The 26,268-nt window shown below is 40.0% G+C and overlaps 1 protein-coding gene across 18 annotated transcripts in view; it reads left to right on the forward strand.

Moving 5' to 3' along the window:
- LOC135523501 (neurexin-1a) overlaps nt 1-26,268 on the forward strand; it is a 608,692-nt gene that overhangs the window by 16,675 nt on the left and 565,749 nt on the right. For 13 of the 18 annotated variants that reach the window (XM_064950217.1, XM_064950216.1, XM_064950219.1 and 10 more), the window contains exons 3-4: nt 23,504-23,521; nt 24,896-24,925. The exons of the other annotated variants lie outside the window; for them this stretch is intronic. In XM_064950217.1, coding sequence (XP_064806289.1) covers nt 23,504-23,521; nt 24,896-24,925 — 48 coding nt within the window. The remainder of the gene's footprint in view (nt 1-23,503; nt 23,522-24,895; nt 24,926-26,268) is intronic. 18 annotated transcript variants of the gene reach the window in all.

The following is a 26,268-nucleotide window of genomic DNA, read 5'->3' on the forward strand; positions in this document are numbered from 1 at the left end:
AGCATCGAATAGCCTCCATGATATGCAACTTTTCAGGGAAGTTAGGAACAAATATACACAGGCAGTTAGAAAAGCTAAGGCAAGCTTTTTCAAACAGAAATTTGCATCCTGTAGTACTAACTCAAAAACGTTCTGGGACATTGTAAAGTTCATGGAGAGCACCTCCTCCCAGCTGCCCACTGCTCTGAGGGCTAGGAAACACTGACATCACCGATAAATCCACTATAATTGAGAATTTTAATAAGCATTTCTCTACGGCTGGCCATCTACCCCTACCCCGGTCAACTGCCCGGCACCCTCCACAGATCAAAAAATCAAATCAAATCAAATTGATTTATATAGCCCTTCATACATCAGCTGACATCTCAAAGTGCTGTACAGAAACCCAGCCTAAAACCCCAAACAGCAAGCAATGCAGGTGTAGAAGCACGGTGGCTAGGAAAAACTCCCTAGAAAGGCCAAAACCTAGGAAGAAACCTAGAGAGGAATTGCTATGCTTTATCTTGGCCAGGTCGCAGTTGCAAATAAGAACTTGTTCTCAACTAGTCTACCTGGTTAAATAAAGGTAAAAAAAAGTGTGTGTGTTAAAACCAGTTAATTGTAACTAAATGTAATTGAAAATGTAATCTACGTAATCCCCAAAAGTTATTATTTATCATGACAGGGCCATAAACAATAACTAGTAATGCTGCATACTCCAAGAAAGATTAACATCTCACCTTTCTGGGAAAAATAGTTGTAAATTGCTGAGGTGCAGTCACTTTTGAGGATACAAGTACACATTACAAATATGATAAAATATGCTATATTGGAAGTGATGTATTTCCTAGTTTACAAATATAGTATAATCAAATTACAAAGTTAAAAATGACTAAGATTTCAACTTCGTTATAACTGTAAAATACATATTTGTATATTTAGTGTTCAAGAAAATGTGCATATTTTCTAAAGGTCTCTGTTGATCAAAACATCTGCCCTCATCTCTGTGAACGTCACACAGAGCTTTAGCTTGGCTTCCTGGACTCGGTAGGAACTCGTCATTCATGTCGTATGGATGTTGTCCATCTATGACAAACAGAAAGTGTTTTTTGTTTAAAATCTATGAATTATTATACAATCTCTGAATGTGCTACATTGATGAAAACACTTTATCCTGCTGCGCTACAATGTAAGGAATGCAGGCATGTACTTTGTCAGTGGCTGTGATGTGAAGTTCAGCCAGGAGTTGACGGACAATAAGGAAGAGCCAATGAAATGCTAATATGTACATCCCAGCTTCAAGTGGGTTCAGATATAACATCCTACAGCACACAGGCTACAAAAATATACTACTGTGTCCGTGGAAACCAGGGCTATCGCTCAATGGAAGCCATTTCAGGCTACAATGTCCACAGATCAATTTATAAGCAAAGATATCTGTTGGATCTTGTACCAGGACCACACAGGTCCCCTAAATAAATTTACATTTAAGAGGATTATCAGCCTGAGAAAGCATTGTGTGGGAAAACAATGTGTCAGTGAAAATATAATTAATCCAACGTACATATGTGCTGCTAAACCATCACTGGCAAAGCACAACTGTCTATTAAGATGCAGTCCGGGATCTTAAGCACTTACAAATTCGTAACGTATTCTATGAATTGGAATTCGTAACATATCAAATGGAATGGAGGACAACTAGAACATCCGTTTAGCTAACAGTACCATTTAGAAAAACAGGATGTTAAAATTTGATGGGCTAGCTTCATATAATTCTCACAGAAACACCTCTGCAATAAAAGTGAAATGTGTCACAAAATCACTAAACAGATGGTACTGTTAGCTAAACAGATGGTACTATTAGCTAATCAGATGGTACTGTTAGCTAATCATATGGTACTGTTAGCTAATCAGATGGTAATGTTAGCTAATCAAATGGTACTGTTAGCTAATCAGATGGTACTGTTAGCTCATCAGATGGTACTGTTAGCTCATCAGATGGTACTGTTAGCTCATCAGATGGTACTGTTACCTAATCAAATGGTACTGTTAGCTAATCAGATGGTACTGTTAGCTCATCAGATGGTACTGTTAGCTCATCAGATGGTACTGTTAGCTCATCAGATGGTACTGTTAGCTAAATGTGAGATGGTACTGTTAGCTAAACATGAGATAGTACTGTTAGCGAAACGTAAGATGGTACTGTTAGCGAAACAGATGGTAGTGTTAGCTAAACAGATGGTAGTGTTAGCTTAAGAGGGCTGTTAGCAAATAGTGGTTCCCAAGGTGCTTTGTGAAGTGATTTTTTTTGGCCAGATTTACATTTTGACAAATGATTTTGTTCCAAAGAGGGAAGCACCTCTTGAATATAGTGCATAGATGGATTAAATCCAGTCGGGGCTTGAAATGAGAGTGAAAGGGAGGGAGGGGAGTTAGAATAGACTGTCTGTGCCAAATTATTCTTGGCCAAACAGAGGCTATTTTCGTACATTACACTGCTAGCTATCATCAAAGCATCCAAACCAAGTTAAGCCGTAATATGATGGTGAATTTTTGGGGTCCCATTTTTGTCCAAAGGGCCTTATGTTCTCAAAATGTATTACATAATGTGGCTTTATATCACTTTCATTAAGAAATAGAGCTGTGACTGAGGGAAAGGGAACATTTGCCTTGATTCCAAACTGATCATCTCCGTTAAACCATTGTTTCACTGTAAATATACGTCTTTGGGTATATTCAAGTTTTGCAATGACAGAGATAATATAAATCAGAATATGAAATGGGGAGATAAAGGAGAGGGATACAGGAGAGAAAGTGACTGGCGGAATGGGGGAATGAACTGCTGCAGTATGTCACTATATCAAATGGATTAGTTTGAATTCCAGGCTAATGGAATACTGATCTAGCAGGGAAGTCTGCCTTCTACTGTACTTCATGCTTCTAACAAGAAGACTCTGGAGAATGTTTCCTTGTACGTTGCCATTACAGAAAAGACATTGTCTCCACAATTGGCTTGTATTTAGAAATCCTAAATTTGTACCTTTCTGTTAAATAATTTAAAAGCTTTTCTATTACTTTGATCAGATGAAAGGATTACAGGATTTGGCTAAACTGCGTCACAGAAACACACACACACACACACACACACACACAAATCTCTTTTGTTTGGTCGGTCTGCGGAACAATTATTTAAATGCACTGGTCTGTAACCTGGCCGAACGATAAGTTCTCAGATTTAGCCTTTTCATCGTTCATTGGATAAATCACGTGGACACTAGGTGTGCGTCCCAAACGGTACACTACTATTCCCTTTATAGCGCACCACTTTTGACCAAGGCCCATATGTACTGCACTATAAAGGGAATACGGTGCCATTTAGGATGCATCCTTGGACTACACAACTCCACATTCCATCATAATGAAATAGAATCAATGTGTTTGTCATCGTACATTTGCTTATCATTAAACAGGCCGGGTAAAAGTAGAACAACAAAACATCAAACAACATCCCACTTCTGTATTGTTTTCTGCATCCTTATTAGCACCCTGGTCCCTTTATAGTGCACTACTTTTGACCAGGGCTAATAGGGCTCTGCTTAACAGTAGTGAATCTATGAATAGATATTTACACACCACATTTCCATTTGTATTTATTTATTTATTTTTAAATAAGATTTTTTTTGAAAGGGGTGAATAGATATTCACACACCATCTTTCCATTTGTATTTATTTATTTATTTTAAAATAAGATATTTTTTTTCACTTCACCAATTTTGACTATTTTGTGTATGTCCATTACATGAAATCCAAATAAAAATCCATTTGAATTACAGGTTGTGAATAATTTTGCGAGGCAGTGTAGCTACTATATAATTCAAATATAAACACTAGAAAGAGCTCTCCTCATTTAAAATGGGCAGTACGCAGACAAAGCCTCCCCTAATAAGCCCCTAAATAAGCCCCTAAATAAGATCTGGTGCAACCAATTACCTTCAGAAGTCACATAATTAGTTAAATAACCTGTGTGCAATCTAAGTGTCACATGACCTGTCACATGTCACAAAAAAAGCCATTGCTTAACCTCTTGAAACTCCCCATCCTGAATCCGGGAATGTGACTAAGCCTCAGGCTCATTAGCATAACGCAACGTTAACGATTTCTGAAAATCGCAAATAAAATTAAAATAATGTGTTTGCTCTCAAGCGTAGCCTTTTCTTAACAACACTGTCATCTCAGATTTTCAAAATATGCTTTTGAACCATAGAAATTGACTAATTTGTGTAAGAGTATGCAAAGCTAGCATAGCATTTTGTGTAGCATGTAGCACGCAACATTTTCACAAAAGCCAGATAACCAAATAAATAAAATCATTTACCTTTGAAGAGCTTCTGATGTTTTCAATGAGGAGACTCCCAGCCACATACCAAATGCGCAGTGTTTCCTGAAAGCGTCTGTGTGTAGGAGAAATCGTTCCGTTTTCTACATTGCACCTGGCTACCGAAACGAACCGAAAATGCAGTCACCTACAACGTGAAACTTTTTCCGGATTAACTACATAATATCGACCGAAACATGGCAAACGTTGTTTGGAATCAATCCTCAAGGTGTTTTTTCACATATCTCTTCATTGACATGCAGTTTGTGGAAGCTTGCTTCTCTCTCTGTGCCCCATGGAAAAATACTGGCAGGTGACTTTTGCGCACCAATTTCGGCGCAGGACACCGGGCGGACACGTGGTAAATGTGGTCTCTTATGGTCAATCTTCCAACGATCTGCCTACAAATACGTCACAATGCTGCAGACACCTTGGGGAAACGACAGAAAGGGCAGACTCATTCCTCTTGCGTTCACAGCCATATAAGGAGATCATGAAAGACAGAGCCTCAAAAATCCTTGTCATTTCCTGGATGCCAAGTCATCTTGGTTTTGCCTGAAGCTCACGTTAAAGGGCACGCACAGAGAAGATATTTGTATTTCTGGACACGTCAGAGTGTTTTCTTTCGAACAGTAGCAATTATATGCATAGTCGAGCATCTTTTTGTGACAAAATATCTTGTTTAAAACGGGAACGTTTTTCTTCCAAAAATGAAATAGCGCCACCATAAGTGTAAGAGGTTAAAGAAAAAAATAAGCAAACACGTTTGGTGTTCGCCAAAAGGCATGTGGGAGACTCCCCAAACATATGGAAGAAGGTACTCTGGATAGATGAGACTAAAATTGAGCTTTTTGGCCATCAATGAAAATGTTATGCCTGGTGCAAACCCAACCCCTCCCTTCACCCAGAGACCACCATCCTCACAGTGAAACATGGTGGTGTCAGCATCATGCTGTTGGGATGTTTTTCATAGGCAGGGACTGGGAAACTGGTCAGAATTGATGGAATGATGTATGGCGCTAAAAATTCTTGACGGAAACCTGTTTCAGTATTCCAGAGATTTGAGACTAGGACGGAGGTTCACCTTCCAGCAGGACAATGACCCTAAGCATACTGCTAAAGCAATACTTGAATGGTTTAATAAATCCTCTTAAGGCTAGGGGGCCAGGTTCGGAAGTTCGGATGACTTACTTGCCCAAAGGAAACTGCCTGTTACTCAGGCCCAGATGCTAGGATATGCATATAATTGGTAGCATTGGATAGAAAACACTCGAAAGTTTCTAAAACGGTTAAAATAATGTCTGTGAATATAAAAGAACTGATATGGCAGGCGATAACCAGAGGAAAATGTTTTTTTTTGGGGTCACAGGCCATTTCAATGCAAAAACAAATAGATAGGACCCGGATTGCAGTTCCTATGTCTTCCACTAGATGTCAACTGTATTTAGACAGGGTTTCAGGCTTGTTTCTTGAAAAACTAACAAGTGTCCCTCATTAGAAAAGTAGTCTTGTTGCGCGCGTGAATGAGGTGCTCGCTCTTTGTTATTTATCTTCGCTATTGAACATACTATTCTCCGTCTTAAATGTTATTGATTATTTAGATATTAGCTTACCTGAGGATTAATTAGAAACATCTTTGATTTGCTTGGAATAACTTTACCGGTAACTTTTGGGATTTGTTTGTATGCATGTTGAACGAGTGGATTACTTAAATCAATGGCGCCAACTAAACAGATTTTTATTTATTTAAAGAGGGACTTTATCGAACAGTTTGTCTTGGAATGGCCTAGACAAATCCCAGACCTCTATCCAATTGAAAATCTGTGGTATGACTTAAAGATTGCTGCAACTTGAAGGAGCTGGAGCAGTTTTGCCTTGAAGAATGGGCAAACATCCCAGTGGCTAGATGTGCCAAGCTTATAGGGACATACCCCAAGAGACTTGCAGCTGTAATTGCTGCAAATGGTGGCTCTACAAACTATTGTCTTTGGGGGGGTGAATAGTTATGCATGCTCAAATTTTCAGTTTTCTTTTAATTTCTTGTTTGTTTCTCAATAAAAAAAATATCTTAAAAGTGATAGGCATATTGTGTATATCAAATGATGCAACCCAAAAATCAATTTTAATTCCAGGTTGTAAGGCAACAAAATAGGAAAAATGCCAAAGAGGTGACTACTTTCGCAAGCCACTGTATTCAATTGACTGTATGCTACTGTCGTGACGTTGTATTAATTCATGTGACGACTGTTGCTCATCGAATGATTACAAGTTTCTAATTACGTGATTAACTGAATCAAGCAATTATTAACTCATTAACCTGGGGCACCATGGGAAAACTAGTTTTTATTGAGTTTCTATTTCCCAAATTAACTCACTGAATATCAGATTATCGATTTTACAACAGCCGCTAATTAACCAGTTGCCTCTACCAATCTCGTTCTGAACGTCGTATAGCCCGTGAATCTGCACGGACCCGGGTCTCACCAATGAGTTCGTACAACACCCATCTTAGTTAAATATTTATTTACTAAAAAGCTAAAATGATGATAAAAGATACACATAGACATAACACATTATAAGCTATTGATTAGAACTTAGTATAACGGGCCAGCACACTATGGCGTGTGTTACCCACAATGAGGATTTCAAAAGAGAGAGAAAAAAAGAAAGTACACAAGAGAAATGTACATTTGGGTGAATTTGTCAGCTATGCTATTCTAACCCTAGCCTTGCCCCAAACTGCCGCTCTTATGAGTCAGAATATAATGATGTAATTACGTGGGGATGATCTCAGAGGATTCTCTGCGTAGGCCTTCAGCTGTTCGATGATGCCCTACTCTGGCGCACCTCTCTGAGAGTCCTCCCGATGTCAGTGTCTTTTTTGGCTTAGGAGTCTGTTCCCTCACCCTTTGCTCTGGAAGGAGTCTCCTGAGTACAGACAGCTCTGTAGCTCAGAGCTCACAGCATAGGAATGAAACCCTTTAGATACCACAATTCGATGGGAGATGGAGGCTAGGTGGTTCGACTTGAATTCACCCACTTAGACACAGCTACTCATCCGTAGCTTGGGTAGAAAAGGATTTCTTTGTCCTCAAACTTGCATTGCGTTCTGGGTTCGTTGACTTTGTAGATCTCGCTGCAGCTGGGGTCACGTAGTCCTGCTGTAAATTCTATACTCACAGGTTTTATACCCTTGGGTCAGAAGTGGGCGTACCTGCCTTTAGGGCAGTTCTCTGTGCGTACCAAGTTACTTAGGCAAGTTCTAAATTTTATTCAAATCCAATTTTAGACAACTAACTTAACATTTCATCTTCCCCATTTCTCTTTGATTTAGATTTTTTCCATACAACGTACAATGTATAAACATCAAACATATACTAGGAAACCTCTTCACATTACAATATTTTTGTAATAACGTCATCTATTAACCTTTAATAACAAAACAATAATGACATGCATTTTCATATTCCATCTATCGTCATGACCACCATTGTGGCTGACGGAAACCATTGTTCCAAAGTCCCTTTATTTCATGTTTAATGTTCTGAGGCTAGTTCTCCATAGAAACAGGACAAAGGAATTTGTCTGTGGCCTGAGATTTACCAGGGGCGTGAAGGGCCATAAAACCCCAACATCTTCAGACCCCTAGATCTCTCCTCCTCTGTTGGGGTTGAGAGATAATCTGTAGGGTTGTGGTCTCCTGTAACCTGACCTGGTAATGACAATACATCACTTTTGTTGGACATTACACAAAGATGGATTGCTCCTTCATGCAGTGAGTCACGCGACCACGGCTTGCTATATAAAGCAGGCAGACAGGCAATGAGGCTTTCAGTTACTGTACGATTTAATGTTATAATGGGCAAAACGAGTGACCTAAGTGACTTTGAGTGTGGAATGATCGTCGGTGCCAGGTGCACCAGATACAGTATCTCAGAAACGGCCTGGGCTTTTCATGCACAACATTGTCTAGGGTTTACAACAAACAAAGCACATCCAGTCAGCAGCAGTCCTGTTGACAAAAACCGCTCATTGATGAGAGAGGTCGAAGGAGACTGGCAAAAATCATGCAAGCTTACATGCAGGCCACAAACAGACAAATAAAGGTGTGGTACAACAGTGGTGCGCCGAATGGTATCTCGGAACGCACAACTCATCAATCCTTGTCACAGATGGGCTATTGCAGCAGACGACCACACCAGGTTCCACGCCAATCAGCTACAAACAAGAAGAAGCGGCTACAGTGGGCACAAGATCACCAACACTGGACAACTGAGGAGAGTAAAAACATTGCCTCGTACATGATCGCGAGTTCAGTTTACTTGAGTTGTCGTCGTGGAACGTTTCTGACACTTTGTAGAATGCCCCAAAGAAGTCAGGCTGTTCTGAAGGCAAAGAGGGTTCCGCCCCGGTCCTAAGTTGGTGTACCTAATACACTGTTCGATGACTGTCCTTTGAAGCAACATGTTAAAACACGTTAGCAAAATTGAAATGATTAAAGTTGAGTGTCTGATTTCAAGTCCAAATTGTGAATGAACCTTAAGAGTCGCAGCCTATCCAATCATTAATCGTTGCCTCCTCTGTGAGGCTGCAGAAGCAGATAGATAGTGTGTCAGTCTGTCGGGTGTCCCTGTGGATCTGAAAGTGTCATTCTGTCTGTCTGGAAGCTGCTTCCTGCTGTTCCCTCCACTTAAACACTACCACTACTCTCTCTCTCTCTTTCTCTGTCTCTCTCTCTCCCCCCCTCTCTCTCTCTTGTCTCTCGTCACACTCTCTTTCATTCTCCCTCTCTTTCAGGGAGATATATATCCATCCCACAGACTACAGGATATTGGATTGAAAAGATTAGAGGGATTTTCCCTGAGGATTTTTTGCCTTGTTTTATTAAATACAACTGCACTTGACTGTCAGAGAGAGAAAGAGAGAGAGAGACAGAGAGAGAGAGAGAGTTTGTGTGTGTGTGTGTGTGAAGCTCATTGACAACGCTTTTTCATGAGAGGGTTGTCTTACCCGTAACCACCCTTACAACCATTAATACACAAACCATTAGCTATAAACTATATTGTTTGTGATGAATGTGTCTTCTCATGTAAGCATTATGTATTGTAACATGCAGAAATAGCATATGTAAGACAACATGTACACATTTCATTCCTTTGTTAAAATGATGAATGGTTGAACCAAATTATAGTTTGCAACATGCACATGTCATATTTAAAACATATTGAACTAGCCACCACATGAGTTTCAGCACCATGGACAGCACCTCAGCGTAAACTGCATGGATAGCTGTAACAGCAAATCACCAGTTTAAAGCATGCTGACACTTGCTGTATCAATGTCAAAAAGATTGTACACCTACGAACAAACTTTCAAATAATTAGTCAGTTTGTAGTCATATGTTTAACAAAATTGACTCATTTCACTCTGTTAGCCATGTATAATTATATCTAGCAATCGGAATCTGATTGGATTGAACTCCACATAATGAGAGACTGAGGAAAGAGATCCTTCACAAAGAGGAGGAGGAAAGCTAGATCCTTGGCTGTGTGTGTGTGGTGTCTCTTGGGTTTCAGAAAAATACGTTGCTCTTTGATGCCGCTGGTTGGAAGCCACTCTATAAGACCGAGTGTTGGAGTACTGTATGCAGTGAAAGAGTAAATACAGCATTTTATCGTAGACACAGCAGGCCCACTATAAAAACAATCAGTAGTTATAATGATAGAGGAAGGAGGAAGGGTGGGTCTCAAACTGGGTCTGTCATTTTTACAGCACGGATCATTTACATTGTACCCCCATGATGAAATTCCCGTTTTTCCATAGTCATTGGCATCCAACTGATATGTGGTAATTTCTCCTTGCATATTGCAATAATGACAATACTCCTAGGGCTATATTTCTGCTCGTGGAATTACAAGACTATTATGAAGAACCTCACATAGTAAGATCATATTGCATGAATTAGGCTGAGTAGTTTAAAAAGAGAAAAGCCAGTTGCTCTAATTTCATGAGCAGCACGCTGCAAATTATTTATAGCTTATGTTTTATGATATCTTTGAAATATGCTGAAATAGCCAAATGTACGATAATCCATCCTGTATTGTCTCCTTAATAGCATTGCAACCAGGCAACATCACATCAGTGTTTAGACTATTTTCTGTGGCATGGCAACAAGCAAGATGTAACTCCACATCTGTAGTACTATTGCAGATATTGTCAGTCCCTCGGATTAAGGTTATTAGAATTGTAAGCTAGTCTGCTTATGATTATCCCATTGGATCAGGCAGGCGGTCGGACGACCCACAAGATGTCAAAGAATAGAGAGCTCTTCTGTGCATCTGTTCCTTCCCACTATTCCCTCTGTCTGGACCATAGCAGATAAAGGAGTAAAGGACGTCTTCGTGGAAAAAGCCGGACAGGCGGATGGGCTCTCATTGTCCACGTATCAACTTAAAGTAGAACAGTGTAGTGGGGATTTAAATCCAGATACTGGCAAAGCTAGCAGTACACTATACAATATATAATCACAGTGTATTGGGGATGGGGATTGGGAGACTATACTGCCATAGCTACTTTAGCAGTAGCAAGTTTGTAGGCTACATACGAACTGGTGGTATTCAGTAGGGAGTATCATACTTCCTACAGTATGTTTTGGAATTGGAGAAGCTGTCAGCAGGAAATGTATCATGCGGTTGTTGGTACATGTACACGGTCCATGTAGAACGGCTGTTACTATTTCCACTGAGGATTTTCAGTTTCCCATTGCTTTGGTGTACTTTTTAGAGCCTTTCCATCTCTTGTTGCAGCCAGAGGGATGCCATAAAATCAACAATGTAACAAATTTACAACAGAGGAATAGGGTACTGGAGGGGTGGTTCTAGCTTGTAAGGCTCCCTGGGTAAAAAAACAACAACAATATGTCTGTGAAACTATATATTCACAGTATTATGAATGAATTGCGGTTTATTTGGTAGCATTTCGTAGTGTGACGGAATTTAGTAAGTGCATTAGTACTGTACAAAGTTAGAGGTGCTCTATTTGATAGATTCCCCCGCTCCCTCTACCACGGACTTCCAGTGGGGAGACCTGAGGTCAACCTCCCCCCGCCATCTCGTACTTCTGAGTGGGAGACCTTCCCAGGCAGTGGCCTGCCTAGCTCACAAACTAGAATCAGGGCGCCCACTCCGACAAGGTTAATTGACCCATAAGTCCCACACACATGACGTGCAAATGAGGGATAGAAAACCGATCTCGCAAATGTCACCATTTCCCCCCAAATTTGGGCTGGCACCCTGTGCCACCTCTGGGAAGATGTTGCTCTGGGTGGCTGCCCATGTCGCCTATACCTAAATCCACCACTGGGCTGCTAGATAGCCACTGTATACCCTCTACCCACTATTTACTTAGCCATGCTAGCTCAGATTTCAATGCACTGGTATGATAGCTATCTAGCCATGCTAGCTCAGCATCAGATCAATAGAGGGATGACAAATGGGCTAATGATAAGCTACATAAAGCCGAGATTGTGCTTGGTCTGAATGCATTAAAGTTCCAGCAGACTAAGCTGGTGAGTGCAAAAACGGTGTGTGTACCAAATGGCAACCTATTCCCTATAGTGCACTACTTTTGGCCAAATCCCATAGTGTTCACTCAATAGAGGTTGGGATAGGGTGCCATTTAGGATGTAACCCTGCACCGTGCCTCGAGCTTCCAGCTGCAGCTGGCTGTGGGTCTTATTGATTTCTATCAAGAGCGGCTGGTCACTTGGCCCCCATCCTTTTCTTCTTTCTCTCTCTCTCTCTCTCTCTCTCTCTCTCTCTCTCTCTCTCTCGCTTTCCTTTTCTCTTTATCCTTCCATTACCCCGCTCTCTTTTTCACTCTCTTGCTCTCTCTGTCTCACTAACTGCTCTTGCTTTCTTTCTGTCGGTCTGTCTCTCTGTCTTCCTCTCTCTTTCTCACTCACTTTCTCCTCCCATCTATATCCCCCTCTTTCTCTCTCACCACTAACTGTGGTCTGTGGAGGATAATGAGGAATATGGTGAAGGCCGTAAGACATGCCACTATAACCTTCCTCTGGTCTTGTGTGATGCATAAGGGTGTGTGTGTGTGTGTGTGTGTGTGTGTGTGTGTGTGTGTGTGTGTGTGTGTGTGTGTGTGTGTGTGTGTGTGTGTGTGTGTGTGTGTGTGTGTGTGTGTGTGTGTGTGGAGATCAGACCAGACTGCACAGCTGAGCGATGAGCTACACACTCTCATTAGTCTTGATTTGGCCTAAATTGTAATTTAACAACACATTGATCCATTCATTTTCTCTGAATCGGTAGAATGGGTGGCATTGACCTTTGAGACTGTTAAGTCACTTCTATTTTTCTCCCTTGATGCATCTGTGGTTTGTTTCAGGTTTTCTGCTGCTTTGTTCGTGGATCAGAAAAGTTCTTGCTAGAAAGTAGTGGGGCGTAGGCCATATAATGTATATGTGGGTGGAAGAATTCTTTGCAGTAGAGATCTGCAATGTATTATCAAAAATCGAATCAAATTGCCAAATACAACAGGTGTAGACCTTACTGAGCAATGCTTACTTACAAGCCCTTAACCAACAAAGCAGTTCAAGAAATAGAGTTAAGAAAATATTAGTTACTACATGATTCCATATGTGTTTTTTCATAGTTTTCATGTCTTCACTATTATTCTCCAATATAGAAAATAGTAAAAATTTTGAAAAACACTTGTGTGAGTAGGTGTCTTAACTTTCGACCGGTAGTGTGTTTGTGTGTGTATATATATACACACAAACAAATCCAAATCCCATATGGGGGTTGGACATTATGCAGACAATTACAGTGATAGAACCCACAATCTGCCTGGAATAGTAATGCTGATCTACTCCATCGATTTAATCAGTCAAGAAGAGCTATGTCTATTTGAACTGAAGCATTTAAAGAATGCTTGATGAGAATGTTTGTCAGATGCATCTACATAATACAATCTATTACACCTATGCAGTACTCACACATACATCTGATTATAACAAGTTCATAGTCTACCTTTAAGAGTTTAAGAGTAATTAACTCAGTTAAAACGATGTTAAACATTTAAGTTGATCTTTGAAAGTACACAGAGAGAAAGTGGGCCGATTGATTTCTTAATCATTGTCACTGCGTTATTACACAGCAAATGAAGCCTGCTTCATTCTCAACATGTCATCATGATAGGCACAGGCGGCAGACGTGGCACTGAATTTGAAAGCTCTGTTATGTTATTTCGACATTGTAGAGAATTGTCTTCACAACGAAAATGGTAAAATATGCACTCTGCTAGTTCTGTGAAAACGGGTAACGGGTAACGTGTCTCAGGGCATGACGCAGCTGGAGGACATATTGTAATTAAATTAGCAGGCGTTATTAAATTATAGGCGCCAGTAGCGGTGTGTGTATAATTATAATTATTTTTTGTCATTTTAGCAGACGCTCTTATCCAGAGTGACTTACAGGAGCAATTGTCGTTAGGTGCCTTCTTCAAGGGCACATCGACATGTTTTTTTTTACCTAGTCGACTCAGGGATTAAAATCAGCAACCTTTCAGTTACTGAACCAACGCTCTTAACCCCTAGGCTACCTGCCACCCCAAGTCACGAGAAAGCCAAGTCAAGACAGTTAATAAGCCATATTACAACCTATGTTGTGATAATTGTGTTGTTTGATCTGTAACCCATTCATACACCACCATGATATACAATAAGGCCATGACAACAAAAAGACTACAGTCACACAGTGGCGTAATAAATTCAACTACACCTTTGTTTGTTTCATCACAAAGCCGGAGAGTACAGTGAAATCCACAAAGCAAACATGTAACAAACAGTTATTTAACTTGCAGCATGGTCAAGTAAGTTAATGTTTTCGACAGTTTACAAAAAACTACTGATATGGAACAACAGAGTTACCTCAAGTCAGCACAAAGACAACAGGAGCACTGCCTCTGTTATTCCAGCACCATTTCAATTTAAAATTTTAAACATCATTAAATCCACAAGGCTATTTATATACTTAGTTTAATACACTGAAAACAAACTTAAAGATACCAATATAAATTAGGTCAATTAATATAGCTAAATATTGTGTGTGTGCAGGTAAATATGATCTTTTTGACTCACCCTACTTGTAGACTAGTTGAACGCCAATGCCATCCTCCTCTCTTTCAAGTTGGCAAAACAGTCAATGTCTCTGTCATACAGTACACTTTTGTTTTTTGTTGTCATAGCCTACCTAGCTAAAATGCTTGCTAGCTGGTGCAGTCTGGGTTGCTTAGTACAAGGAATTTGAAATAACTTAAACATTTTCTTTTGATACTTAAGTATATTTAAACTAGAGGTCGACCAATTAATCGGAATAGCCGATTAATTAGGGACGATTTCAAGTTTTCATAACAATCGGAAATCTGTATTTTTGGGCACCGATAAAAATATATATATATCATTATTTTGTATACCTTTATTTAACTAGGCAAGTCAGTTAAGAACACATTCTTAATTTCAATGATGGCCTAGGAATGGTGGGTTAACTGCCTCGTTCAGGGGCAGAACGACAGATTTGCACCTTGTCAGCTCGTGGGATACAATCTTGCAACTTTACAGTTAACTAGTCCAACGCAATAACGACCTGCCTCTCTCTCGTTGCACTCCACATGGAGACTGCATGTTACGCGAATGCAGTAAACCAATGTAAATTGCTAGCTAGCATTAAACTTACATTATAAAAAACAATCAAACATAATCAATCATAATCACTAGGTAACTACACGTGGTTGATGATATTACTAGATATTATCTAGTGTCCTGTGTTGCATATAATCTGCATATAATCTGACTGAGCATACAAGTATCTAAGTATCTGATTGAGCGGTGGTAGGCAGAAGCAGCGCGTAAACATTCATTCAAACAGCACTTTCGTGCGGTTTGCCATGCGGCTCTTCATTGTGCGTCAAGCAATGCGCTGTTTATGACGTCAAGCCTATCAACTCCCGAGATGAGGCTGGTGTAACCGAGGTGAAATGGCTAGCGAGTTAGCGCGCGCTAATTGAGTTTCAAATGTCACTCGCTCTGAGCCTTCTAGTCGTTGTTCCCCTTGCTCTGCATGGGTAACGCTGCTTCGATGGTGGCTGTTGTCGTTGTGTTGTTGGTTCGAGCCCAGGGAGGAGCGAGGAGAGGGATGGAAGCTATACTAAAGTGCCTATAAGAACATCCAATAGTCAAAGGTTAATGAAATACAAATGGTATAGAGGGAAGTAGTCCTATAATTCCTATAATAACTACAACCTAAAACTTCTTACCTGGGATTATTGAAGACTCATGTTAAAAGGAACCACCAGCTTTCATGTGTTCTCATGTTCTGAGCAAGGAACTGAAATGTTAACACATATTACACTTTTACTTTCTTCTCCAACACTTTGTTTTTGCATTATTTAAACCAAATTGAACATGTTTCATTATTTACATGAGGCTAAATTGATTTTATTGATGTATTATATCAAGTTAAAATAAGTTTTCATTCAGTATTGTTGTAATTGTCATTATTACAAATAAATAAATACAAATTGTCCGATTTAATTGGTATCGACTTATTTGGTCCTCCAATAATCGGTATCGGTATCGGCGTTGAAAAATCATAATCGGTCGACCTCTAATTTAGACCTCTAATTTATTCCCCAATACTTTTAGACTTTTACTCAAGTAGTATTTTACTGGGTGACTTTCACTTTTGAGTCATTTTCTATTAAGTTATCTTTACTTTTACTCAAATATGACAGTTGTGTACTTTTTCCACCACTGAGTACAAATGACCTTGACTATCCCAATGTGAAAAAGTGTAGGGAGAAGCAATCTTCTGAATTTGCCTTAGTGGTGTTCAAAGTTCGGAGTTGCCAGGCCTAGACCCTTTCTTTGGTCATAAAAGTAGCTTTTAATTCTCTCCAAAATATTAGGCTACACAGAAATCCAGAGGGACATCCACAGAGCTAAGGATTTTGATGATAGTTACTCAAACCGATAACATTTGACAGTTGGTGAATGAAATAGAGTTTGATGCTTCAGTATGATATAAGTAACTCAGCCCTTCATAGTAGCTCAGTTCTTCATAGTAACTCAGCCCTTCATAGTAGCTCAGTTCTTCATAGTAACTCAGCCCTTCATAGTAACTCAGCCCTTCATAGTAGCTCAGTTCTTCATAGTAGCTCAGTTCTTCATAGTAACTCAGCCCTTCATAGTAACTCAGACCTTGATAGTAACTCAGCCCTTCATAATAACTCAGTCCTTCATAGTAAGTCAGCCCTTCATAATAACTCAGCCCTTCATAGTAACTCAGCCCTTCATAATAACTCAGTCCTTCATAGTAAGTCAGCCCTTCATAATAACTCAGCCCTTCATAGTAAGTCAGCCCTTCATAATAACTCAGTCCTTCATAGTAAGTCAGCCCTTCATAGTAAGTCAGCCCTTCATAGTAACTCAGCCCCTCATAATAACTCAGCCCTTCATAATAACTCAGTCCTTCATAGTAAGTCAGCCCTTCATAGTAAGTCAGCCCTTCATATTAACTCAGCCCTTCATAGTAAGTCAGCCCTTCATAGTAACTCAGACCTTGATAGTAACTCAGCCCTTCATAATAACTCAGCCCTTCATAATAACTCAGCCCTTCATAATAACTCAGCCCTTCATAGTAAATCAGCCCTTCATAGTAACTCAGCCCTTCATAGTAAGTCAGCCCTTCATAATAACTCAGCCCTTCATTATAAGTCAGTGCTTCATAGTAACTCAGCCCTTCATAATAACTCAGCCCTTCATAGTAACTCAGCCCTTCATAGTAAGTCAGCCCTTCATAGTAACTCAGTACTTCATAGTAAGTCAGTGCTTCATAGTAACTCAGTCTGCAGTACAATGAGTGGCACACATGTTTTAGAATGTGAAAACAAATGTCATACCCTGCAACGCACACACACACACACACACACACACACACACACACACACACACACACACACACACACACACACACACACACACACACACACACACACACACACACACACACACACACACACACACACACACACACACACACACACACACACACACACACACACACACACACACAGTGGAAATTTACTGTATGTGTACAGGCTAAATAAGAGTAATATTGGATACAGATGTTATATGCAGATGAATTTAGTAGTATGCCTATTACTAGAGAGGCAATGTTATGCTCGGTTTTCGGGTATGTGTACTGTATGTGTACTAGCTGTGTACAAGCTGGTGTTTTGACTATAATCATGGGCTCTACATGGCACTATGTCATATACCAATATGTATATAGTGTTTTCTGCATGGGAGTGGAGCTAAGTGGAGTGAAGTGCATTGTATTGTTGTGTGGTATTAGCAGCACAATGGCAGTGGGATCGCTGCTTCGTCAAGGGGATTAGGCAGGTTTATTCCTCTGCCAGGATTATCAACCAGCTGGGGAGATTTGGGAAGGGAGAAAGTGGTGTGTTTGTGTGTGTGTGTGTGTGTGTGTGTGTTTGTGTGTTAAAACCAGTTAAATGTAACTAAATGTAATCTACGTAATCCCCAAAAGTAATTATTATATTACTTGTGTGTGTGTGTGTGTGTGTGCGTGTGTGTGTGTGTGTGTGCGTGTGCGTGTGTGTGTCTGTGCTTGATAGACGGGTGGGGGTTTGGTGTAAATGGTATCTGTCATAACATGATCCCTAGTTGAATCACTGTTAGAAAGGTACTACACTAAAGGAACACACTTATATCTGTGTCAATAAAATAGTTGTATGGGTAGATTTGGTAAAGATAGTGTCCTGTTGTGTGTCATGGTGACATCTGTCATGAACCCTAGTTTGAGGAGAGGTTGTAAGATGACATTGACATTTTGTCCAGTGAACATAGGATATAAAGGCAATGCATGTGCAACAGTTTAGGTCAGGAAATAAAACTACATGTATGAATTGAGAATTTTAAGTTCAATTTCAGTTCAACATGGTTTGAACGTACGTCGCTGGGTAGTGTAGAAACATCATTTGAATGACTCTTGGCTTTAGTCAAGTCTGTCTTGGCTTTTACTTGTTGGATGGTCTTAGATGTTGTCATAGGTTGCCATGGAGATTTTTCCCCTATCGTTGACCCTGCTTTTCTATTTGTTTGCTGGATGTATAGATTTTTATCAGAGTGTATAGAATTACACGGTTGGATGAAAGAAACAACATACATTTTTTCAAGCTTAAATTACTGTAAAGCAGATTTCATTGGATGTGATATTCGTATTTTGAAATGCCATTTTGTTTTGAAATGACTAATATATGAGGAAGAGAAACACTAGAAACAGAGTAATAAAATGGTGATAAAATCATTGGACAGATTGTGCATCAAAAACCCATTTTTATTAAAATGACACATTCATAGTTAAAAATATCAAAATGATCCTTGTCAAAATACAGTTACAATCCAGAGAACACTCTCACCCCGGTGAAATGTTTGAAGTGTTTATGTGTTCCTATGGGATGATAATTAAGAGCTGTTCTTTAAGGTATAGATATATCAGCAAACAGCCCCTGCTTTCTTACTTTTCTCCTCATCGCTACTGTTGTCACTTCACCATACCAGCTCAAAGCTTGTTGCCACCCCAGAATGCTTTTTGAATAGGAAGCGTGCTTCTCATCATCAAGCTATCCTTTTGTGAACAAAGTCATAGCCGCGGGAAGTAGTTTGGGTGTGGGGGTGCTGTGATTTATTTTGCTGATAGGTGGTCCGCTAATACAGACGAGTAAAGGCCGAGTGCACTACTTTAATGAAATATATATTTTTTCAATTTATATATCTATTTTTTTATTCTGATTTTTCAGGGGGTGCTGCAGCACCATCAGCCCCCCTACTTCCCACGGCTATGATCAAAGTGCCCAATATTTCCTTATATGCCCATTCCAACCATGCCGACAGAGATGCCCTGTATATGTAGCTTACAGTTGAAGAAATTACAAACATTTCCTTTTATTACCATAACAAAGTCCTCATTATTACAGTACTTGCATCCTATTTTGTTCACAAAATGCTGCTGCTCTCACACTTGTATTGGTTGGTTGTGGTGCATGGTGTCTGATTTGGAAGGGGAGCTGATATGCTGGTAAGTTTCTTGGTCAATAAATCGCTTGAATCGGGGCCTGAAACCATTGAGGAGAGGTAGGATACTTGTTTCATCTGATGGGAGCTAGGAGCTATGCTGTGTGGCCCAACGTCCAATGTGTAGGTATACCAACATGATGACATGGTACTTTCAGACAAAGAAATGACTCATTCTATAGTTATCACATAGCTTATATTCACTTATGTACTTGTAAAGCTATATAATCAAATTGAATGTCATTATTTATCTAATCTTAAAAGTTTGCATTCTCATGACTCACGATTTCTCCTTTAAATTGATAAATCAGATTAAAACATATTACAGATGTAATGCAAATGGTTTTAACTAGTGTAAAAACCAACCAGTGTTCACTTCTGTAAAGTTCATGTATCAATATTTCTACAGTCGACCTTCTGAATTGAATTATACGTCTGTTATCTGTAACAGCCAGCAGTTTCACTGATTTACTAATTGAACACGTATAATACTTATATAACTAAATGTTGATGAGAAATGTTGACTGACCAATGTGTTGTTCTGTTTTAGGAGGCCTTTACATCCTCTCAACCTTTCAATGATTATTGCATGCTTTATTGTAACACATACTTCCTCCAAATGTAATGTTCCCCACTAGGGGCAATGGCATGACATGCTGGGCACCTAGTTTGCCATCATTTTGGCAAAAGACATGACAACTTTATCAGTCTCTGATAGTGTTGATAGACCTCACATTCTTTTTACTTTAAATTCCTTATCACCATGTCACAAATTTCACTTTGACTGTGAGGTGATGTACCCTTTTAGCACTTAATCTCTGCTCACTACTAATTATTTATGAGTGCTGATCTGAGATATGTCCATAGAATCTTAGTCATTATGATCTAAATGCTTAAACTGATCCTAGATCTGCACTCTTGCGCTGAGATACTTTGTTGATATGGGCCCAGACCTGATGCGACTCAACCCTCTCTCTGCCCTTTTGTGAAATTCCAGAAATAGGCATGATTTCCCCGTCACATTCTCTCTCTTTTTCAGCAGTCCACATTCACGTGAAAAAAAAGCATTATTGCCATATTTCAGTTCAAACTTAAAATAAATATTGAAAATGTTAATAATGAAATATTGATTTTACTATAAATATATATATATATATATATATATATATATATATATGTGTGTGTGTGTGTGTGTGTGTGTGTGTGTGTGTGTGTGTGTGTGTGTGTGTGTGTGTGTGTATACATAGAGTACATACACGACCGGTCAAACGTTTTAGAACACCTACTCATTCAAGGGTTTTTCTTTATTTTTACTATTTTCTACATTTTAGAATAATAGTGAAGACATCAAAACTATGAAATAACACATATGGAATCATGTAGTTACCAGAAAAGTGTTAAACATATTTGAGATTCTTCAAAAAGCCACCCTTTGCCTTAATGACAGCTTTGCATACTCTTGGCATTCTCTCAACCAGCTTCATGAGTTAGTCACCTGGAATGCATTTCAATTAACAGTTGTGCCTTCTTAAAAGTTAATTTGTGGATTTTCTTTCCTTCTTAATGCATTTGAGCCAATTAGTTATGTTGTGACAAGTTATGTTGGTAAAAGACCAAGTCCATAGTATGGCAACAACAGCTAATATAAGCTAAGATAAACAACAGTCCATCATAACTTTAAGACATGAAGGTCAGTCAATACGAAAAAATGTCTTCAAGTGCAGTCGCAAAAACCATCAAGCGCTATGATGAAACTGGATCTCATGAGGACCACCACAGGAATGGAAGACCCAGAGTTACCTCTGCTGCAGAGGATAAGTTCATTAGAGTTAACAGCCTCAGAAATTGCAGCCCATGTAAATGCTTCACAGAGCTCAAGTAACAGACACATCTCAACATCAACTGTTCAGAGGAGACTGTGTGAATCAGGCCTTCATGGTCAAATTGCTGCAAAGAAACCACTACTAAAGGACACCAATAAGAAGAAAGGACTTGCTTGGGCTAAGAAACACGAGTAATGGATATTAGACTGGTGGAAATGTGTCCTTTGGTCTGTAGTCCAAATTGAAGATTTTTGGTTCCAACCTCCGTGCCGTTGTGAGACGTGGTGTGGGTGAACTGATGATCTCCGCATGTTTATTTCCCACCGTAAAGCATGGGGGGGGAGGTGTTATGGTGTGGAGGTGCTTTGCTGGTGACAATCTGTGACTTATTTAGAATTCAAGGCACACTTAACCAGCATGGCTACCACAGCATTCTGCAGCGATACGCCATCCCATCTGGTTTGGGCTTCGTGGACTATCATCTGTTTTCCAAAAGGACAATGACCCAGCACACCTCCAGGCTTTGTAAGGGCTATTTTACCAAGAAGGAGAGTGATGGAGTGCTGCATCAAATGACCTAGCCTCCACAATCCCCCGACCCAACCAAATTGAGATGTTTTGGGAAGAGTCGGACCGCAGAGTGAAGGAATAGCAGCCAACAAGTGCTCAGCATATGTGGGAACTCCTTCGAGACTGTTGGAAAAGCATTCCAGGTGAAGCTTGTTGAGAGAATGCCAAGAGTGTGCAAAGCTGTCATCAAGGAAAAGGATGGCTATTTGAAAAATCTCAAATATAAAATATATTTTGATTTGTTTAACACCTTTTTGGTTATTACATGATTCTATATGTCTTATTTCATTTTTTTGATGTCATCAATATTATTCTACAATGTAGAAAATAGTACAAATAAAGAAAAACCCTTGAATGAGTAGGTGTTCTAAAACTTTTGACCAGTAGTGTACATACATGCAAACAAAAATATACATCAGCTGACAGACACTGCTCCCGAGTGGCACAGCAGTCTAAGGCACTGCATCTCAGTGCAAGAGGCGTCAATACAGTCCCTGGTTTGATTCCAGGCTGTATCACATCCGGCTGTGATTGGGAGTCCCATAGGGTAGGGCGGTGCACAATTGGCCCAGCGTCATCCGGGTTTGGCCGTGGTAGACTGTCATTGTAAATAATAATTTGTTCTTAACTGACCTGCCTTGTTAAATAAAAGTGAAATTTAATTAAACATTTATTATTATTTTTTTAATCTCCCCCTTTCACTGTTACTGAACACTGCATGTGCCCTATTCACCATCTCTTTTACTTGGTCTACACCACTTTACACCTTATTTTATACCCTTTTCTAGCTTTCGCCAATACATTTGCTAACTCACATTGTTTTCTCTCAGTTGAATGTACTCCTATAACCATTCTTTTGTTGCAGTAGACAGTCTAGTAAATGGGATTGAAAGAGTACATGCCGAGTGGGCACATGGCAGACAAGCTGATAGACAAGCTCAACAAGCTAAGTTACAATCTCATGACAAGCTAGCAACCAAGCTAATAAAGCTAAGAGACAAGCTAAAAACAAACTAGCAGACAAGCTAGCAGCCAAGCTCTCAGACAAGCTAACAACAAACTAGCAGACAAGCTAACAACAAGCTGGCAGACAAGCTAACATTAACAGCAAAGCAAACAATGCTATCCAGAGGGGCCATAGCAATCCACTCAATATCTTAACAAGCTTATAGTTCTTACAAATAAAGCTGTGTCCTGTATCCCAGGTAGGCATATGATCAAAGACTGAAAGTATAATTTAATGTCATGTTAATAATAATACATGGGATTTTTATAGAGATTTTCTAAAACCCCAAAACAGATAGTTATACAGAAAATAGTTTAACAGAAATTTGACAGATTAGAAGTCCTCTGCAGCATTGAAACACAGCCAGTTGTGTTGAACAGCTAAGAGATAGTAGGCCTCTGCAGCACCAAGACCGTTCCTCTGCTGTGGTTGTCAATATAGTACAACGTGGGGCACTTTGCATGTGATGTGTGATGCCTTGCATGGTTACGACATGCAACGGCCCTGTACCAGTCTGCATGCTGCTTAACGAATGTCTTCCTTTTCCTCTCTCTCCTTCCGCCCGTCCGTCCATCCGCTTGCAGAAGACAACCATGTTGAAGGTAGGTATTCTACTTTCTCTTTTCTTTATCATGGTTTTATCATCTTTGCACCATGATTTAACTCACTAAAACCATGCTGTAGTTTTCATGGCTTAGATTACTCCTGATGTTTGTTATGGGGAAAAGTTGTTAAAATGTGCTACTGAAATGGTAAGTTGGCTCTATATCTTTTCTCATTTGCGGTTCTGGGTAGATGTTTTAGCAGCATGTCTAGGCAATTGGTTCAGGAGAGATGTGTGGTTTGGGATAGTGCAATTATGGACTGGAAAGGTCATCTGTTATTAACACTGATTATCACCATCCTGATGAGAAATTGTGGAAAATGATCTTCAATTGCTGCTGCATTGCAGTTGCTATTATTCTTGAAATCTCTCATAGATACATATCAATGAATATCAGTGAAAGTTCTGGCAAAAGTTGAGCTATGTATGTTAAGAAGTGGGTAAGTATTTAAGCTACTACTATACTATCAAACTGTGTCTGGGCTCTCCCACTGGTTTGAAAAAAGTATTCTGCAGGTTATTGTTGATGCACTACATTACATTAGTTAATGGTTTGGAAGGGATAGAACAAACATTTTATGGTTTCTGCAAACTGCGGGAAGTATGCAACAGTCTGTTCCCATTTACAAGGAGGAAATAGGTTCAGAGTAAACAACTGAATAAAACTTTACAGAACAAACTCTGAATTTAAGGCCAGATAATGTATTTAATTGCAATAGTGTCTTAAATATTTACATGAAGGAGGAGAAAATGACCAGACCCTGCCCAATCAAATGTGTATATATTTTTCTGACAATATTATCATGCAAATACTCAGTTTGGATCTTTGAAACTGAATGGAGAGAATTGTCGATCCAATGACTGAGATTCCCATCTCAAAACGTTGTTAAATGGTGGAGTCAGGCCATTGTTTTGGGGGTTGGTAGGTATAGTAGGTGGACTGGGTTGAGCATTCTCAAAGGATCCCCCTCTTGGACGAACGGAACCTCGACTAACTTCCAATCATTACTGTTAATTTAACTCTAGTAAGTCTGACTGATGATGCATTGCAACCCCTCTCTTGGTTGAAAACATGCTCATCACCCTAACCCAACCTCGTCTGACTATACCCCTTCCTCTCTCTCCGTCCCCCTTCTCCCTTACCCCAACTCCCCAACACCTCCCAAAATACCACAGGCATCTACGACACAGATGCCTGTGTGTCAGTTTGACCTAGGTAGCGTCCCAAGTGAACCCTATTCCCTTTAAAGTGCACTGGCTCTGGTCAAAAGTAGTGCACTATAAAGAGAATAGGATGTCATTTGGGAAGCAGCCTTAGCCTCACCCGTGATCCCCTGTCTCTTTGCTGACTGTGCTCTTGTTTCCCTTTAAGGTCTGGCGCACTTGATGATGGGCGACCAAGGTATGGGTCCGGTTCCTTTTCCACTCTTGCCTCCATTATCCCCCCTCCGCCCCCTCTCCCTTTGTGGTCGATACAAAGACTTCTTTCGCTGCTTCTCGTTCTCTTGCTGCTGGCTGGGGGTACTCAGGGCTGTTAAAACTGCTTTTCAGATCTGGTCTGTCATTCATTTCAGCTGCTTTGCAACAGTGAATGACTTGGTTTGGTTTGTTCATCCTGGCTGTTCTTTTTTTTTCTTTGCTGTTTTTTTGTATTACTTTTCACACGTTTTTGTCTTCATCCCACTTCCCTCGACTCATCGCCTCAAATCAGCACATCTGTTTTCTTGATTTTTTCTCAACCAAATTGCTTTAATTTCTGGCCTACTTTTCTTGCGAGTATGTTTCAAACCCATCTTCATTCTCATTCAGCTGGCAATTACATCATATCATCAAAATCAAACATAACATGCTGAAGATAATGCATAATTGTGATGTACAATTAAGTCAGGGTTTTCCAAACTCGGTCCTGGGGCCTTCCCTGAGTGCACGTTTTGGTTTTTGCTCTAGCACTACACAGCTGACTCAAATAATCAAAGCTTGACGATGAGTGGGTATTTGAATCAGCTTTGTAGTGCTAGGGAAAAAACTAAACGTGCTCCCAGGGGAGCCCCAGGACCAAGTTTGGGAAACTCTACTCTAGGTAGCTGAAATGCTACATCAGACACCCCTCTATATAACCCTTGCTGCTTGAATGCTTTTGCTGCCAGTCAGTGAGCCACAGTGAGCAAGCTAGATGATTGACAACTTCTCTCCATTTTCAAGGCAATCTCTGCCAGCATCCCAAATGGCACCCTATTCCCTATTCCCAGGGCCCCCTGGTCAAATGTTGTGGACTACATAAGGAATAGGGTGCCATTTAGGACACATCTTCTCCATGCCAGTCTGGATGATGCTCATTTCCCAGCATGCACCATAAGGCAGGAAATACAATATTGCTCACATGTGCTTTACCCCCTCAACCCCTCCTTAACCTCATACCCACACCAGCAGTCCATCAATCTCTCACCTCATCTCAGATATTATATTTACCCCATCGTGCCTCTCTCTGTTTTCTCTGGGTGCGTCTGAAATGGCATCCTATTCCCTATATAGTCCTATACTTTTGACCAGGGTCCTATATGAAATAGGGTTCCATTTGAGATGCACCCACTCTGTGTTCTTCCCTGCCTGTCCATATGACCATGACACTTATGGGTGTCTGTCTTTCCTTTCTCTCTCCCTCTTCTTATCCTCTTTTGTCTGGAAACTACTTTCTACCATGGAACATTCCATCAAATATCATAGGTAAAAGTAAAGGTACTCACC

This window comes from Oncorhynchus masou, chromosome 31 (genome assembly GCF_036934945.1).
Source record: "Oncorhynchus masou masou isolate Uvic2021 chromosome 31, UVic_Omas_1.1, whole genome shotgun sequence".
Taxonomy (NCBI): domain Eukaryota; kingdom Metazoa; phylum Chordata; class Actinopteri; order Salmoniformes; family Salmonidae; genus Oncorhynchus; species Oncorhynchus masou.